Source organism: Marmota marmota, unplaced genomic scaffold (genome assembly GCF_001458135.2).
Source record: "Marmota marmota marmota unplaced genomic scaffold, marMar, whole genome shotgun sequence".
In the NCBI taxonomy this organism is placed as follows: domain Eukaryota; kingdom Metazoa; phylum Chordata; class Mammalia; order Rodentia; family Sciuridae; genus Marmota; species Marmota marmota.
Genome location: NW_026000174.1, coordinates 63,143,787 through 63,161,408, shown reverse-complemented (window position 1 = coordinate 63,161,408; position 17,622 = coordinate 63,143,787). Strand labels below are relative to the sequence as shown.

Genomic DNA, 17,622 nt, shown 5'->3' with positions numbered 1-17,622 from the left:
AGCTCTGATTTTTTTTTTTTTTTTTTTTTTTCTGGGGGGGGGGTGGTGGGTAGCCAGGATTGAACTCAGGGGCACTGAGTTCACCGAATCACATCCCCAGCCCTATTTTGTATTTTATTTAGAGACAGAGTCTCAGTGAGTTGCTTAGCACATCGCTTTTGCTGAGGCTGGCTTTGAACTTGTGATCCTCCTGCCTCAGCCTTCTGAGCCACTGGGATTACAGGTGTGCGCCACCACACCTGGCCAAAAGGACATTTTGGTGTGTGTGTGTGTGTGTGTGTGTGTGTGTGTGTGTGGTGCTGGGGATTGAACTCAGGGTTGCTTTGAGTCACATCCCCAGCCCTTTTTGTTGCTTATTTTCAGACAGGGTTTTGCTAAGTTGCTCAGGCTTGTCTCAAACGTGCGATCCTTCTACCTCAACTTCCTGAATAGCTGGGATCTGGGATTACAGGCATGTGCCAACACACCTGGCTATTGATGTTTCCAATTTTGTTTGATTATCAATAATGGTGCCATCAATGAGCTCAGTGGTTCTTAATGGCATTGGGTAGGTGATAGACCCAGCCTGATTTTCTCTTAAAATTGGGAGCCATCTCGCCACAAAGCCATGAAAAGCTAATTTCCGCTTTACTATAAATTACTGCAAATTCTGAACCTGCTTGGAATGCCTGCCCGGGCCTTGAACTCACCCATGCCTGGCTCTCTGACCAGATAGCAGCCCTCTCTAAAACTTTAGTGACGCCTCATAAATCTTGGCCTTCCCTGGCCAGATAACAACCCTCTCTGAGGCTCTAATGACCTTCATAAATTCTGATGTCGGGGCCAGCAAAAATGTAAACCTCTGTGTTATGCTCGTCAGAGTTTTGTTATCTGTAACCCGCCCCCCCCGCTTTGTGTAACTTTCTGGGCTATAAAGCTGGGCTGCAGGAAAGCTGCTGCTGCTGTCTTATTCCCTCGGTTTTGGGTGGGAGAGGCAGCCCGGCCGATCGAAATAATAAGCTTGCTTTAATTTGATTTTAATTGGAGTCAGTGGTCTTTTCTTGTGTCCTGGTCTAACATAGGAAGGTCACCTCCTCTGGGTCCTCCACCAACAGAGGGGTGGCTGTATCAGCAGAGGGGTGGTGGGTGCATGTTGCTAAGTGGTTGCAGGTGACCTTCCTCAGGGGAGTGTGTGTATGTGTGTGTGTGTGTGTGTGTGTGTGTGTGTCTAGGTTGGAGCCATTGCCATCTCTTCACACCTCTCTGTTTGGCCTCTGCACTGGAGGGTGAGGTCCAGGGGTCAGGGCTGTGTTCAATTTATACCTGGGCTGATATGTTGCTAGGAAACGCTGTCACAGAAGACTGGTTACTATAATATTAAAGGGCTCTCATTCCACTTACCCAAGCCCTGGAGATCCCCTACCCACCTTCCCAGTGCTCAGCCCCCTCCTCTGACACAGCCTCCCCTCTGCATGCTCCAGCAATGGAAGGGTTAATGCTGGTCTACAGTGACCCGCCAGCGCCCTGCCCCAGCTCCTCAGCCTTTTTCCATTGTGATTTTTCAGTGTCTGTGCATCCAATATGAAATATCTTGATTCCCACCCCCTGGTTGTACCCTTACGATCTGGTACACCACCGGGTACACAACAGGTATACATTTGTTGTGTTCAAGAATGGAGGGAAGCTTCTAGCACCCTGTCCAGCACCTTGTAAGTGCGGCATGGACCTGCTCCCCTTCCCTCTCCTGCACCCTCCGGGGCCATGCTCTGCACTGGGGCTGCAGGTCCGGGACTGCTTGTGGCCGGGTCCTGAGCAGAGGTGATGAGGAGCTTGATGCCTTGAGCTGAATGCCTTGGATGCCAACCTCTAGATGTGCTCACCTGTGGGTGACAATGGACGCCCCCACACAAGGACTCCAACCCCCTGCTCTCCCAGGAACCATCTCAGATGGCTCCCAGTCATGCTGCTTCCCGGACAGAGGGGCGTGTCTTCTCCTGCCTTGGGAATAGAAATGGAGACTTTTATGGAAAAGGGAAACCAGATGAGCCGGTGTCGGGTGGAAAGAGGGCTGGCTGTGGGTCAGCAGACAGGAACCCTGCCTTGTGTCCACCCCTCAGTGACTGGCTCAGAGGAGGGATTCCCTCAGCCTCAGTGTCCTCATCTATAAGATGGGTTCACATCCACCTGTGCTACCACTGGAGATTCAACACCTGCGCTCAGTGAAGTACAGGTGCCGTGCCCATGGGAGCGGCCCACTGCCCTTACCCCCCAGAGCGTGGCTCTGGTGTGAGTTGTCTTGGGAACCACATCCTGGCGCCGTGTGGGGAGAGCATAATCTGGTAGTCTCAGGGCCCTCTGGTGACTGGTGACACAAACGTGTCTCCAGAGGAGACTCTGGGGAGCCTGTGGCTGGCACTGCAGGAGCCTAGGGGTTCACTCATCTTGTTGCCTGCCCTCCTCGCTGCAGGTGGAGAAGAGGTGCCCGAGCACAACTAGCCATCCGAGAACGGCAGGAGCATGGCCACATGAGCAGGGGCGAGGTTCTCTGGAAGATGCTTCTAGTGGAAAGACCCCTGGAGGTCTGTCAGGAGCACCAGGCCTGTGACCCCCACATCCTGACAGTGTGGCTGTTGTCACACAGGAAAGAAGGCAGAGGGACACCAGAGAGAGGAGGGAGCAGTCATGCAGCCAGTTCTCAATCAATGGGCTGGAACCACCTGTGGGGACCGCTGGCCCACAGAGCACCTTTGTGCAACCGAGGGAAGGACCCTTCATGAGCGGTCTTGGATTCCGCGGGCACCTCCACCATGGCCCATCCCAAGCACCTCTGTCTGTGGGGGAGGGGTGCCATGCGTTCTGCAGCCCCAGCGGGCAGCCTGGGCGCCCCTTGTCTCCCGCTCACACACCCAGGGGTGCTGGGGCACACACAGATGGCTGGCAGTGCACACGCCCTGTATCACGTTCCCTCCCCCTTGGGGGTGAGACTGTCACGGTCAGAGTCGGGGGAGGAAGGTTGGGAGTTGGACCTCCACCAGACTGCAGACCAGTCTAGAGCCAGCCTCTCAATAGGGTGCACACACTGGGCAACGGACTTAAAAAGCCCCTCGCAGTTCACCGTGGCTGAAAGAGATCTAGAGCCAAGGGGGAAATATGTATGAAGTAAAAATATTAATAACAAATAAAAATTAGGTTTAGGAATGAAGAGGGGAGAAGATGGTGGTTGATATTGGCCTAGCAATGATGCTAGGGTCAAGGTCATGGGAGGTTCAGGAAGTAAGGAGTCTTTCTTCTGCAGTGCCTCCTCCTGAGACTTGGAATAGGCACCTTCGACATCTATCTCCGGCCATAATCAGGTACATCTTGGTACGTCGGTTCAGGAGGAACGTTGTCAGGGTAGCTAGGTTTGGCAGGACTGGTGGTAGGGTTGGCAGGGCTGGTGGCAGCATTGACAGGGATGTCAGTAGTGTAGACGTGGCTGGCGGTCATGTTGGCTGTGTTGAAGCTGAATATGCTTGAACCTATTGTCATGTTCTGAAAGGCAAAGGACACAAGACCATCATCTTCTTCTGCAGTAAACCGTAAAATGATCACTAATTCTTCCCCTTCCTGTTTCCATGCCTTGGTGGACCTTCTCTCACTGATGCTGGGCTTAGTCACAGGGCTTTCTTGGGACAGGGATGAGCATATTTTGCATGTTGTATAAGTGCTAGTAATTTGTGGAGAGAGGAAGACTTATCAACTGCAAAACTGATTATGAAGCCATGTAAATGGCTTTGGCCCGGGAAGATTAGCAAGTGTGACACAAGTGAGGACAAGAGAGCTTGCTGAGGGAGCCGCCATGTTTTACGACTCTGTGGAACGGGTCACTCTGTGAAGGAGCTCAGGCTGGCATACCAGAGGATGAGGTAGCCCGTGGATCAGAGAGGAACTGTTCCATCAAGGGCTCCGTACACAGGTCTTCCCACCTGGTAGCTGGCTACAGATGCAAGAGCGCGTCCATCTAAGACCAGCAGACGGACTCACTGATGATTGCCCAGATTGATTATATTCAGAATCAAGAGCTTGATAAATGGTTGCTTTTTTAAATCACTAAATTTTGGGGTCATTTGTTATGCAGCAAAGCTTAACCGATACGTTCTTTCTCAGGCTCATTTGTCTGTCTTTGGTCATGTCTTGCTACTCTCCCCGCCGGTCCCCCCCCCCCCCCCCAGGAGCATGCTCTGATTCCTGGGACACTGACCTCAAAGCGTCTCCAGCAGACAGCCTGGCATCCAAAATGCGAGACCACACATGTGAGGAAGAACTCCAAGAGGACAAAGGGCAGGAGACTACCCACGTAGGCCTTCATGTTAACCTAGAGGCAGACAGGAACGGAAGCACTTTAGTCCTTAGGGTTGACTATCTAGGTGACACTCAGGGCTCACCTTAGGCAAGCGCCACATGCCTCATCTGGAAGGCCTGAGACCCTCTGCAGTGGTCTCTTGAGCAGATCCTCTGGGCACCCCTTCATGTACCCTTCCTGTCCACTTAGTGGACCTTACCTGATGCCCAACTGTCAGCACCTGCATTTTTACTTTTCTTTCTTTCGATCTTTAAACTAATTGTTGTATTTTCATCCCTTTGACATTATAAAGGATATTTACATATACAAATGGACCATCAGATGGAGACTCACAGAGGGCAGGGTCTGGAGGGTCCCAGGCTCCGTCCCTGTGGGGCCGGGGTGCACCACTCTACTGCACATGGATGTGTTCTTGTTCGCTTGTCCCCCCCATGGACACCCCTGAACGCCTCTCTTACAACACCTGCCTTTCTCTGCCTTGTGGCTTCCTCTGGCCTCCAGAGCCCACGCTGCTATTGGCACAGCAGGTCTGCAGCTCAGGAAAGAGGCCCCTGGAGGGCAGCCCTCTATTAATGACCATCAGTGTTCGGTGTATGAAGACCCCAGCTGCCTTGCCCCTTGGGTTCCTGTTTGTCGCATGAGAAGAACCCAAGCTGAGACGTGCCTCAACAAGCACACAGACCAGGTGATTGGTGACAGGGGCTGTTGGGACAGACACCAATGAGCATGTGATCATCGGCTCTGCTTGGCTCCAGGCTTCTGTGGCCTGATCCCTATGATGCTATATGGATGCTGTCCTTGGAAGGTGGCCATGGGGACTCAGAACTTGAGGAGCTTCTGCTAAGAGGGAGGCCAGGGCAGTTCAAGAGACCCCACAGAACTTGGTGTAATTAGGATCATGTCCATCCCCAGTGGGGTGGAGGGGTCATGGAGATCATCCTGTGGTCCCCTCTACACTCCTCCTCTCTGTGGCAGAGAGGACTGGCCCCTTGCCTAAGGGAATCCGAAGTCTCTGGGCACCACTACACCAGTGGTCATTCATGACAGAGGTCATGATGCCCAATGACTGCTTTTAGGACCAGTAGATGTTGGCCTCTTGATTCCCCAGGACCACAATCCACTCTTGAGGAGGACATCCAGTCCCACCCTGGGGACTCCAGAGGCCAACACCTGGCCTGGTTTGTGGCTTGCTGCATCCTCTAGATGCCACGTTACATCAGCAGAGTCACTTCATCCTAGAGCCAGCAGGAGCCCTGTCCATAGGGAGCACCTCACCTGCACACAGGTCTGGATAGAGACCCCGTGCCCTGCCAGCCCTCCCTGCCTGCTTTGTTGTCCCGAGGGAGGACAGGGTCACGGCTCACTGTGTAACAGTTATTCTTGCCCTTGCTCCTCAGGCCTGCTGAGTACTGTGTCAATGCCACTGAGGTCCTTCCTGGATCCCAGTGGCCCTATTTCCACTCCCACCACCTGTCTTCCAGCCTCATCACATGCCCGAGGGCCTCCCTTGGCCAGGAGACTGCTTTGCCCATGTGCAGGGCAGACAGGAAGCACCTGGGAATTGGTGGCCTCAGCAGCGGTTTTAAACCAAGGACTGAGTGGAGTTGGGGGCTCCCTGCCCGCTCCCTCGCCCAGCGCAGGCCAGAACTGAGACGCCCACTGCTCACTCTGCTGGACTCCCACCAGGATGGAGCTCCTATGGTCACCTGCCTGACTACGTCCTTCATCCTGGCTTCCCCCCTTGCTCTTATCATGCCCTCCCTCCCCTGCTGGGGCTTCCTGGGCTCACCTCTGACAGAAATGCCCTGTACCTGAATCTTGCTCCTGCATCTGCTTCTGCAGGCCCCCAAATAAGACAGGAACCTAGCTTCAGCACCTCTTCTCTCAGTGACAGGCTGTCCCTCCGTAGGTTCCTGGGGCAGGTCATCTTGTGCATTCGATTGTGGATTTGAGTGGTGGCAACCCTGCTGCAAACCTGAGCACTTGCTACCTCTAAACAGGATGTAGGGTAGGTAAAAGAAGGGCTCAGCTGTCTTTGCCTCTCTGTGAAGTGAGGTTTATGATGGTGGCCTCCACAGCCACAGAGTTTGGTGAGGGTCCATACTTGGTGGACACAGTGCTCATCTTACTAGGTTGGAATTCTGTTGGAATTCCCTCCTGCTCTGGAAACAACCTTGAGATCCCTCCTGTCCTTTGGCAGCGTGGGCCCAGGCAGGTGGATTGCTCACCTCCTGAAAGGTCATATCTGCAATGAAAACGGAGATGCCCGTCAGGGAGAAGACTGCACTGACCACGTTCATGGCGATGCTGCCATTCACCTGGAGGACACAGAGGGAGACAACCGTGAGCAGGGCCCAAAGCCCAGCATCTGGCAACATAGGGAGGTAGGAGAAAAGAGAAAAGTCTGTGCAGGAAAGAGGTGAGAAGCCAGCGGATTCCAAGCAGAGTGAGGTGGGAGTTGTTCTGGAATCACTGTGCAGGTCCCCTTAGGACAGGGCCCCCTTTGCTTGGCCAACACCTCACTAAGTAGAGGGACAGGAAATGAGGTTCGAAGGCTGGGTTGGAAAGACACAAGGACAGGGCCCAGGTGCTCTCAGGGAGCTGAGCAGGGATCCCAGCCTTGCCTTGGGAGGAGGGTGTGGGAGAGACATGGCTCCTGAGGTGGAGGGCTGCAGCCAGGGCTGGAGGGTGACAGGGGAAGGTTTTCAGGGCCAGAAAGTCTAACGGTCAATGTTAAGGGATCTGCTTCTCCGTGATGAGATGCTGACATCCTGCAATTGTTCACGACGACTCCTACTCAGGCGGCCTCCCTGAGGGGTATGGGGAAGGAGACAGGGGCTGTGGGCCACATTTGGGCTGAACCCGGGACAGCTGTGGGACATAGAGCCTGAAGCAGAGATGTCACTCAGATGTCACACAGCAGAGCAAGGGGGTTAGGGGATGCCCAGGAATTGGCAGACACCATTAGAAGGCTCTAGACTCCCCAGAGATTGGGGGACAGGGTTCAACCAGTCTTGTTGGGACATGAAGAAGCAGTGTGAGCTGAGCCGATGTTGGGGTATCTGGGGTTCTGGCCTTTAGGAAGGATGAAGTAAGGAAGGCAGATGGGGGCAGTGGACATTTGTCCTGGGGAAGGAGATTGGTGTCTGGGGACACTTCAGTTAGATCACCCAGCCCTTCAGCCTACTGCCTTCTTCACATGGCGGGAGACAGATCCGATGCCTGCAGAGGGGAGAAGGTGTTAAGGGGAAGGAGGGCTTGGGGCAGGGGTGAAGGGGGCCACCGTGGAGCTCTGCACTCATTCCCAAGCTTCTTAGAGGCCACAACAAACTCAACACATGAGCGGATGTTTTTCTGGATGTTGAATGACACCCCAAAGGCCCCAGGGAATGCTATGCCCTGTGTCCTGTGGCTGGGACTCCACGTTGTTCAAAGCAGAATTCCCAGGTCCAGCCAAAGAGGAAGACAGGAAGTGCCAGGGAGGCGGCTGCCGCGCACCATCCCCTGTGGCCCAGGCCTGGCTTCCTGCTTGACGCAGAGCCCCCCTGGGGCACTGCTCTGCAAACTCACGAGTTTCCCAAATAGCCAAGTGGTTTTTAGCAACTAAATTCTTGTGATAACTAGAAGCACAGGTTTGGAATCAGCTTGTACGTCCAAGTCCCAGCTCTGCCCTGTGTTCAGTGTGTGACTTCACATAAGACATGTGACCTCTCTGGGCCTCAGTTTCCTCAGCTACAATACAGGGACGACAGAACTTCCTAGAGTTGTGTATACTGAATGGATTGAGGTGAGTGAAGGTTCTGAACCCAGCGCTGGGCCACTCTGCCACCGTGGGACCTCTTTACCATGATTGGGAGAGGAAAACATTAACACTCAGGGGTCACCAAAGAAGGCATCAAACTCACCACACATGGGCTGGTGTCCTTCTCAGCCAATACAGACAGGGATCCAGAGGCAATGTACTATGCAGACAAAAAAGAATGATAGGTTTTGCAGAACATTAAAAATGACAACCATCCATTCAGAGGTGGATCTTCCCTAAGTCTGCAAGTTCTACGCATTTTGTTCCAGAAAAAATGCAAACTGTTTACTTCTTTCCAACATTTTCCCCATCCCAGTGAACGTGCCCAGTGTACTGAGTGCTGCGATGCTCTGACCCCTGTGAGCCGAGTCTAAAGCCTCCCTTTCCTCTGGCAGTCTAATCTTGTTCCAGGGTGCTCTGTCTCATTATCGTCACCTTCTAACAGGTTCTCCTTGAGGACGTTGCCTGGGCATGTTGTTGCCCAAACTCACTTATTGCTCACTCTGCCTAACAACCAAGGGTAACAGCCAAGGGTAGGTTGGTGTGGTGGGCAGAGCCTTGGTGCTGGGAGACAGGAGACCTGGGATCCTGCTCTACTTCTGTGACTGGTCACCTCACTGTGCCCCAGGACCCAGCTTGAGAGTCCCAACTAGCACTCCATGATGCAAGTCATGTGATGGGCATGGAACACTCGAGGCTAGACTCCAAGCTCAGTCTAATTAGGAGAGGCTCAGTTCCTTCTTCCAGAACTTTCTGTCCATGAGGGTGTGATGGTAGCATCTAACCTCTCCACACTGCAGTCTCCTCATCTAGACAATGGACATGGATAACGATCCCTGTCCTCTCTACCCCCAAGTAGGTCGTGCCATTCAAGTGGGAGAATTAGAATGGTATTCTCAGTGGGGAGGACAGGGAGATTTCCAGGGCATCCTGGGCTCTCTTAAAGCTTCTCCTCCAAGAACTCACTTCCTGTGCCACTGTGGGAGGCTAGAAGGCAACAGGGCTGGAGCATAAATTTGGGCCTGGCTGGGAGCCTGCAGCAGGGCTTCTGGCAGAGGACAGCAGCATGGGGCAGCCTTGATCATCCCGCCATGTGCTGATTGCAGCCCTCAGCCTTCTGGGACTTTCCTCACAGGGGGACTTCATTGTGTTCCAGTGGTTTCTCCAAGAGACACTTATTCCTGTCACTGCTGTATAGACTTGTGCTTGCAGCTTGGGTCAAGGTTATCAGTGTGCAGTCGTTGCTGACACCTTTGGTCTTGTCAGTCCACAGAAAGTTAGATCCAGGAAGTTTGAGAGGAAGATTCATGCCTGCTCTTTTGACATCAGTGCTGTTACAGGACTTAAATCCTAAAATCCCCCTGGAAATTGCTTCCTGTCCTGTTCTCACAACTGGTTCTGCATGTTGATACATATGCACATATTTCTGGAACAAAGTCTATCTTTAATATTCTTTTAGGCTACAACAATACAGACCAGATGTTCTGGACAGACACTTGGCCAGCCAGGTACCTCCATCACTGAGCCAAGCCAATTCCTGCCTTGGCTCTCGAAACCAGTGAACTTTGTGTCCAAGCCACCTATGTGGATTTCTCTCATTTTGCTCATAAAACTAGCCTTTGCCTCAACCTCCTTGACTCTGCCTACAGTTTGCTTTGGTCTGAGTGTCCCCACTGCAATGCTCCTGTGTTCCCAGATAAGTGTCACTATTCTTTGGCAAACTTCTCTCTGGTAGTGCCATCGCTAAAGGAAATAGGTGAGTGCAGAATCTGGCTGACCCAGCGTTATGTCCTGGGGGCACTGTTGACCATTCTATTTGCCCATAAGGAAATATATATGCTATCTACCTGATCTGAGTGTTTCTTTATGAATTTGTGTTTTGCATATAAGTCTTTCTAGGCCACTATATTTGAATTTTTAGTCAATCCAGTGTCAGTAGTAGCATTCAATCAGTGGCAATCAAATAGGTTTGTCAAACAAATTTAAAAATGCCAAGTCTTAAAATAACCCAGTGGATTAAAGAAACTATTTGACATATCTGATGATCTGTGACAGTACTGAAAACCATGACACCAAAGTCCCCTGCAGTTCAGGAAGGACATCCTGGAATAGAATAGTGGCACAGATAAGAGATCTCTGTGAATTTCTGTTGAAGCCTCTTCCATTCCCTTATGTGTAAAAAAGACTTTCTATTTATGTTGCCTTTAAAAAATAGTGCTAGGGATCAAACCCAGGACCTTCTACATGCTCGGCCAGCCCTTTACTACAGAACAACAGACCAGTCCTCTATTCTATTGTCGAGATGATTGAGATGCTGTATGAGAAACGGTCATAACTGGCCACTGCTCTAAAAACGTGTTTTGTCTGATGCTTATACATTGGAAAGGAGCTTTGAACTGGATGATCTGAAATCCTAAAAATGATAAGCTAGTCCCAGACAGTTGCATCTAAAACGGCCGAAATGGGTACTAGCTTGTATGGTAAGACAAGAAAACGAAAACCATGAACAGATTGAGCATGAACAACTAACAGGGTGATTATTAGTACATATCATAGTCTACACAGAAATCCCAAAAGATTCTAGAAGCAAATCACTAGAATTAATAAGAAAGTTTAGTAATTTCACTAGATGTGAGATCAATATGTAAAAGTCAATTGCATGTAAATATACTACCAAGAGTGGTTTGAAATGAAGAAAAAATTACAGAATGATGTAATAAAGATATGAAAAATTTTAATGTAAAAATTAACCAATGTTGAAAGATATTAAATTCTGATGCCTATTCATAGATCAAAAGAATAAATACCAGCAAAACGTGAATTCATTCTATGCTGATCTGTGGCTTCAGAATAAATTCAATTGACCTGATTTGTCACGAAGTCTATATGTACCAAATTATCATACTGTATCTCTTAAATTTGTGCTGTTAAAATAACACAATCAATAAAAATATCTATCAAAGTATATTGCAGCTTAAAAAAAAAGCCACTTGGAAGAACCGGAAGAAAATTTTTAGTAGAATGTTTCTTGGAACATGAAATATAGATGGATGATCAAAAGCTAACATTAGTTTTGGCTCCCCTGGCTAAAAAGGAAAACAAATTCCAGGAAATTTTAGATATAAAGATTTAGCATAAAGATATAGTAATCAATACAATGTAATGTAGAATTACAAAGACAGATCAAGCAATGTGGAATAGGAGAGAGGTCTCAGAAGCAGACCCGCACATATTCATATGTGACATATGATATTTGGCTTTTTAGGTCAGCAGACAAAGGAGAGCCTAGGACAATTACTAATTCACAGAGACAAAAAAAATCAAAATTGGACATTAACGTAACATAACCAGAATCAATCCCTAATAAATTGAGGATTTAAGTGTAAAAGTAAACTTAAAACAAATTCAGAGGAAAACATAGAAGAACCTCTTTATGACCTAGGACAGGAAAAGATTACCTCGGCAAGACACTAAAAGCACAGAACACAAAAATTTTGACAAATTAGGACACATTCAGATTAAGATATTGTGTCCATCAGGAGATACCATAAAGAAAGGATTAGCCAAAAATCAAAGGATCAGTCAAAAAACTGGAAGATTATTATTATCAATAAAGAAGAAGCATGAATTTACAAAGAATCCCAATGAATCAAGGAGAAAAAGACAAACAACCCAAAAGAAAGTAAGAAAAAAGAAAAAGAAAATTGGCATGTGGGTAGAGAAGGGAAAACTGAATGTTCAATAATGAAAAGATGCTCAAAGCGTTGATAATTAGATGGAAATTCAAATATCCCACCAGACTGGCAGAAGTTTTAACGTTTGCCCTGGTTTTAATTGCCCTGGTTTCCACAAATCTCATTGGGCTTTGGGGCAATATCTCAAGGCACACCTGGGACCATTTATAGTGTGCTAACACAGGAAGTCCTGCCCACGTGCCTCACACAACCAATTACAGTAGCACGGTTTGCACTGCTGAGAACTGAAAACAACCTAGATATTTGTTGACAAGAAAATGGACAAGTAAATTGTAGCGTATTCATGTAGCAGATCAGGATCCATCAGTGCAACATGAACTATGGCTGCTTGTGGCACAGACGAATCTCCAAAACAGAATATGCAGTGAGACAGAGTGAGCTGCGTGAAGATGCAGCACGCTTCATTCACATGGCTTTATACCCGTGCAAAGGCATGCCGTGTGGGTGCATGTGGCTGGACCACAAAGAACGGGAATGAGAAACACAAAATGGAGAATAGGAGCCACTTCTAGAAGCAGGGAGCGGGTACTCTTGGGGTTTTAAAACTTGGTGATGCCTCCGGTTTTGAGTTAGGTCATGGATACCTATCTCTTCATTTTTAAAAATTTTTAATCTTTATTCCCTTTAGACACACAATCCTAAAACTCATTCCAGCCACCTTTGAGTGTGCAGTTCACCAGCACTGTGCACCAGCAACACCACCATCCACACCCAGATCCCTTTCCTTGTCCCACACTGAACTGTCCCCATTCAATACCACCTCCCCATTGGATAGCCTCTGGAAACCACCAGGCTACCTCTTTCCCTATGCATTTGACTCATCTAGGTGCCTCACACAAGTGGAATCACTCAACATGGGTGTCCATTTCTCTATTAATTAACTTCTTCAGTTCCATATTCTTAGTGGCCTGTCAGCAGAAAGGCTTCCCATCTGCCTGCTGAGGTGCCAGTGGTTTTGGAAAAGACTCTGGTTTGCAGTATTTGCTGATTTCTTTGGTGCAGAACAGCGGATCATTTGTGGTCAAATAGCTTACCTAATTCCTGACAATTTTACAGTTAGCTGTCGTGACTGGCCGGCAGGCGTCTCGCGAGCACATGAGTGGATATGCTCTGATTTACCTATGAGATGTTTCCTAGAAAGAGCCCTGAGGAAGTGCAGTGGAGAAGGCATAAAGCAATAAAGGTTTGTGTTCCAAATGTGCCCTGGAGGCAGGGGCTGCTGCTGGGCAGGTGTGAATTGGATGCTGACCTTTTGCTGCACCTGCAGAAGGCTGGCTCTTGGCTCTGAGCATCCTATGACTGTGAGTGGAAATTCCTGCTCTTTCTTTATGTTCTCCTTGCCCTCCTTGGGTGACCCAGGAAGGAGGCTTTGTACTCACGGAAAATCCTCCCCAGAACAGATACCCTGATAGTCCAGTCGCAGAAGGCTTGGAATACAGCAGAGGGTTGATCCCAAAGAAAACGTGCATCAGGCCAATGATGATCTGGATGGCCTAGGAGGAGACCAGAGGATGGTGAGAGGCAGAGCTGGGGGCCACGGGCTGCCACGCTGCTCTTCCAGCCATGCTGGTGCTCCAGAATGACTCAAGGGATGGTAGGTGTTGGGGCTCCCCCAGACCACCCTACCTTCTCTGTGCCCAGGTTTCTTTCCTTCTAAGATGGGCTCTCAGAAGCTGGCCTGCAGGGCTCGTGCGAGACTGCAGCGCACGTGAAGCTCATTGGCCAGTTCCTGCAGGGAGGTGTGTGGAAGCCCTACACGGACACTTTCCCACACCCGAGTTCTCTTTTCAGCCATTCCCATGACTAGCCAGTTTCCCTTGGCAATGGATGCCCTGGGAGACCCTCTATCCCTCTTATCTTTCCTTCTCCTCTAACCTTCTCTTACGGGTCACCTAAACGCTTTTTTGATGACCCATCAGAATGAATCCCCTCCTATTTGGGCTCCCACGGCATGGCTATTCCTGAGAGGTGGGAGGTGGCTCTGGGCGTCTCTGGGCCTCAGTTTCCTCAGGGGTCAAATGACCAGGGTTGAGCAGATGCGTCCCACTCTCCTGGCCCATGTGTCTATGAGTTGGTGACAGATGTGCATTTCATACGATCGTCCCTTCACAAGACAATGTGCTTGATTTTTGTCTGTGTTCTCATTAGGTCTGTACTTCAGAAGGCTGGCATAATTTTCCCACTAAAATGAAATTCAATCCATGAAAGAGAGCCTACATTTTTAGCTTTCACTGTGGCTGAGCAGGATCCCCAGGCATTTGCTGACTCAATTCTGTTTTGAGAAATTTTCAAATTCTTCCAAAATATCTTAACATCACTGGAAGCCAAAATTAACAAGGATTTATTTATCCAGTATTAACTAATAATGATAGTAATCATGTTACAAAATCCCATTCACTGTGCAATATCGTAGGCTAGCTCTACCTTTGGAAGGGTCCAAACACATGTCTAATCTCACTAGATGCTCACAACCAGCATTTGTTTTCCTGATACTGTTTTATGGAACTTAGTCTAAGATTGATTTTGATAAGTTTTGTCATTGGTGAAACCCACATTTCTATTCCTGAAGGATCTATGAGGAGGGATAGATTGGGGTGTGTGCTAGTCTGTCTTCTGTTGCTCCAACGGAATACCTGAGTCTGGGTAATATGCAGAGAAAAGAGGCTTATTTAGCTCACAGTATGGAGGCTAAAAGCTTAAACTGCATGATGCAGGATCTGGTGAGACCCCCCTGGCTGTGTCACCTTGAGGCAGATGGCATCATGGTGAGAGCTCATGCCAGAAAGAGAGAAACCAGAGATGATGGGGAAGGGCCACTCTTGTGATTTTGATCAGAACCTGCTCTTGACATCTAGTCAGAAGCCCCACGGGGACTATGCTATTCTCTTCTGAACCCAGTGACCCAAGCACTTCCCCTCTGCCACACTTCTTACAGTTCCTCATCAGCTCTCAACATCGCCATGCTGGTGGGAACACAGTTTCCAGCACATGGGCACCTGGGGGGCCTGCGCTAACCATACCCACCCACAGCGGGGCTTCGTGAGTCAGCCTCTTCCCGACCTGTGCTTGCTCTCTGGCTTCCTGGCCTTCCAGCCTCACACAGAACTCTCTGGGCGCTCAGGATGAGCTGGGCATGCGTCCTCTGGCCATGCCAGAAGCTGATATAATTGCAGTAGCTGCCTCGGAGTGAAGACCCTCCTTGGTCTTTGAGGGTGGTGTCCTGGTCAGCTCTGAGTCCCTGTCACATGGAATGGGTGAGTGTGTACAGATTGAGGATCTGTTATAAGCCAGTCCCCTTGCTAGGAACTGGCTGGGCCTCCAGTCTGCCACAGGACTGATCTGGCTTCTGCCCCAAGAGGAGGATGACCGGAGCTTTTCCAGGGGCCAAATGAGGCTGGAGGAGGCAGGTCAGGGTCAGGATCCCCTTGGTTGAGGAGGAAGTCACAGAGCCTCAGGGCCTGAAGGGATTTAAGAGAGGATCTCACTAGATCTGCTCCCTTTAGAGATGAGCAAATTGAGGCCCCGAGAGGGAAGGATGTGCCCGAGTCCACCCAGCCTCCAGCCAGCCCCGAAACCTGGATCACATGACTTCCTGGTCGATGGTCTTTTGAGTGAAACTGATGCCGACCTTTGGCTCTGACAACTAGGAAGGGGATGGTTAACCAACTTTACAGCCTCCCCAAAGACCAGGGAATTGGTGGAGAGGGGGAGGGAGACGGGGAGGGGGACTGCTGTCTGTGGGACCTCCTGGGTCCAGCCTCCAGAAACTGTCACCTGCTTTGTTCTTTGCTCTCCAGATCTTCGCCTTCCTCATCTAACTGCACCAGAAGTGGCCTTATGAAGTGACCCAAGCAGAAGAAAAGACATCGCACTTACCCCTAATGTCCTGACCTCATCATTGATGAATTTCTTGGGATCAAATGCAGGAAATGATGCAAATGACATGTTCCATGCCATGTTCGATGGGGACTGGCCTGAGGTGGGTGTCAGCCCGGGGATGGCGATCGCAGGATTCTCAGGGTCTCCAGGCAGGGTCTGGACATGGGCTGTTCCCAGGGGGTACTGGGTCACTCCAGGCGAAGTCTGCAAACCGGGCCCTCCTGCTGGAGGCTGGAGCACGGTGAGCTGGCTCTGTGCACCGGTCACCCCCGCTGCATTCTGGTACACTAGGAATGGCTGTGCTAAGTTTGTTCTTCCTGTATCACACTGGACCACTGTCGAAGAGGGTGGGTAAGGGGTTGTCCCCGAAGGTTGCTTGTGGCTTTCTGAAGTCACCGGATACCGGGGCTGGGTGACATGGACACTTGCTGGGGCATGAGCCCCGGGCACATTGCTGGTTCCACTCTCCAGTGTGGACATGGTGTGCAGCTGCCACAGAACACACAAGAAGGTGCATTTTCCTCCTCTGACAAAATGCATGACCCATCTTTCCTCATTCTTATGTTCAGCTTCATCCTCATTAAAATGAAAACCACCTGCCACGCTGCTCTACCCAATAAGCTACTTTCCTTCCTGGGAGTCCATGTTCTAGGGACATTCTATTTTCCTTATGTGGGTGTGGATTTGGAGACTAGGTCTCCTGGCTGCTTAGCTCCTGTCGACCCTGGGTACCTTTTGGCTGGTGGTTTTGTTCAGGCCTCTGCAGTTGGTATTTCAGTCTGCTTACCTTGAGTTTGCAGAATGGGTACAGGCCCACCTGCCCCTTACCCTGGCCACTGTGGGTGGGTCTGGGGATGCGCAGCTGACCTTGAATGGCTGATAGTTCCTTTCTCCTGGGGACTTGGGATTGAACTTGAGGACTATTGTGAGATGGGAAGCCATACAGAGCTGGAGGGTCAAGCACATGTTATGTGCAGAGGGGAAGAGATAGCTCTTCAGAGTAAGGAGAATGAGGACCATGGATGGAGGGAGGGGGAGGGGAGACTTTGATTGTGCCCTTTTAATTTCTGGTTCAAGGTTCTCATTAGCCCCACCTACTTTCGCTCTTGGAGTCTATGAGCAGTTAGCTAGCTCCTGGGTTTAATTCAGCTAGTTTATGGATGGTTCCTTAACATTCATTGGCTTTAGAAAGAAAAGGCAGATTGTCTTTCCCACGCTCCATGTACCCTTGCCACCCAGGGGAACAGTGGACCAGGTGGCCTGGGAATGCCCAACTTGTCCCCTCTTCCTGAAGGTTGTCCACCTGGTGCTGGGATCAGGACCACAGAGACGCTTTGCTGAATTCTGTTGGTCTGTGTTTAACTGATGAATTTCTTGGGATCAAATGCAGGAAATGATGCCAATGACATGTTCCGTGCCATGTTCTGGGGTCCTAGAGGGTCTGAGAATGGCCAAACCCTGAATCACACGCAGTTTCGATTGATTTCTGAGTAGAAGAGGCAGTTGAGAAAAGCGTGAATGTAGTCCTGGTTTGACCTCAGATAACGGGGATCTGGAGAAGCTCTAAACTCTTGTGCTGCTCAGCCCAGCTCAGCAAGGTTGCAAAGGGCACAGGCCGGTGTGTGGCCTCCTGAGACCCTTGAAGCAGCGCTAGGTGGGACGAGTTCCCATGCAGAGCAGGGGAAGGTAGCTTGTGTGATTCACCTGGGGTTGTTAGTTGTTTTGGTTGCTGGGCTTGTGTCACCAAAATTGTACGCTCCTTGCTGGCAGAAAACCACCTCTCTGGTACCAAATGCTGCAGACCTGATCCAGCCATAAGTGCTCAGGAGGCTCTTGCCCTTTCTACACCAGCCATAAAGATAAAG

At 50.0% G+C, this 17,622-nt stretch overlaps 1 protein-coding gene across 1 annotated transcript; it reads right to left on the bottom strand.

Moving 5' to 3' along the window:
- Window positions 1–3,178: 3,178 nt before the first annotated feature.
- On the bottom strand, window positions 3,179–16,953 carry Ms4a18 (membrane spanning 4-domains A18). The gene is made up of 6 exons (XM_015506762.2): window positions 15,755–16,953; window positions 13,258–13,371; window positions 8,227–8,283; window positions 6,451–6,639; window positions 4,220–4,333; window positions 3,179–3,510 (listed from the first exon to the last, which is right to left on the bottom strand). Exons 1-6 carry the CDS (start codon window positions 16,295–16,297, stop codon window positions 3,313–3,315), a joined length of 1,215 nt encoding a protein of 404 aa, XP_015362248.2. The 5' UTR covers window positions 16,298–16,953; the 3' UTR covers window positions 3,179–3,312.
- Between the last annotated feature and the right edge of the window lie 669 nt (window positions 16,954–17,622).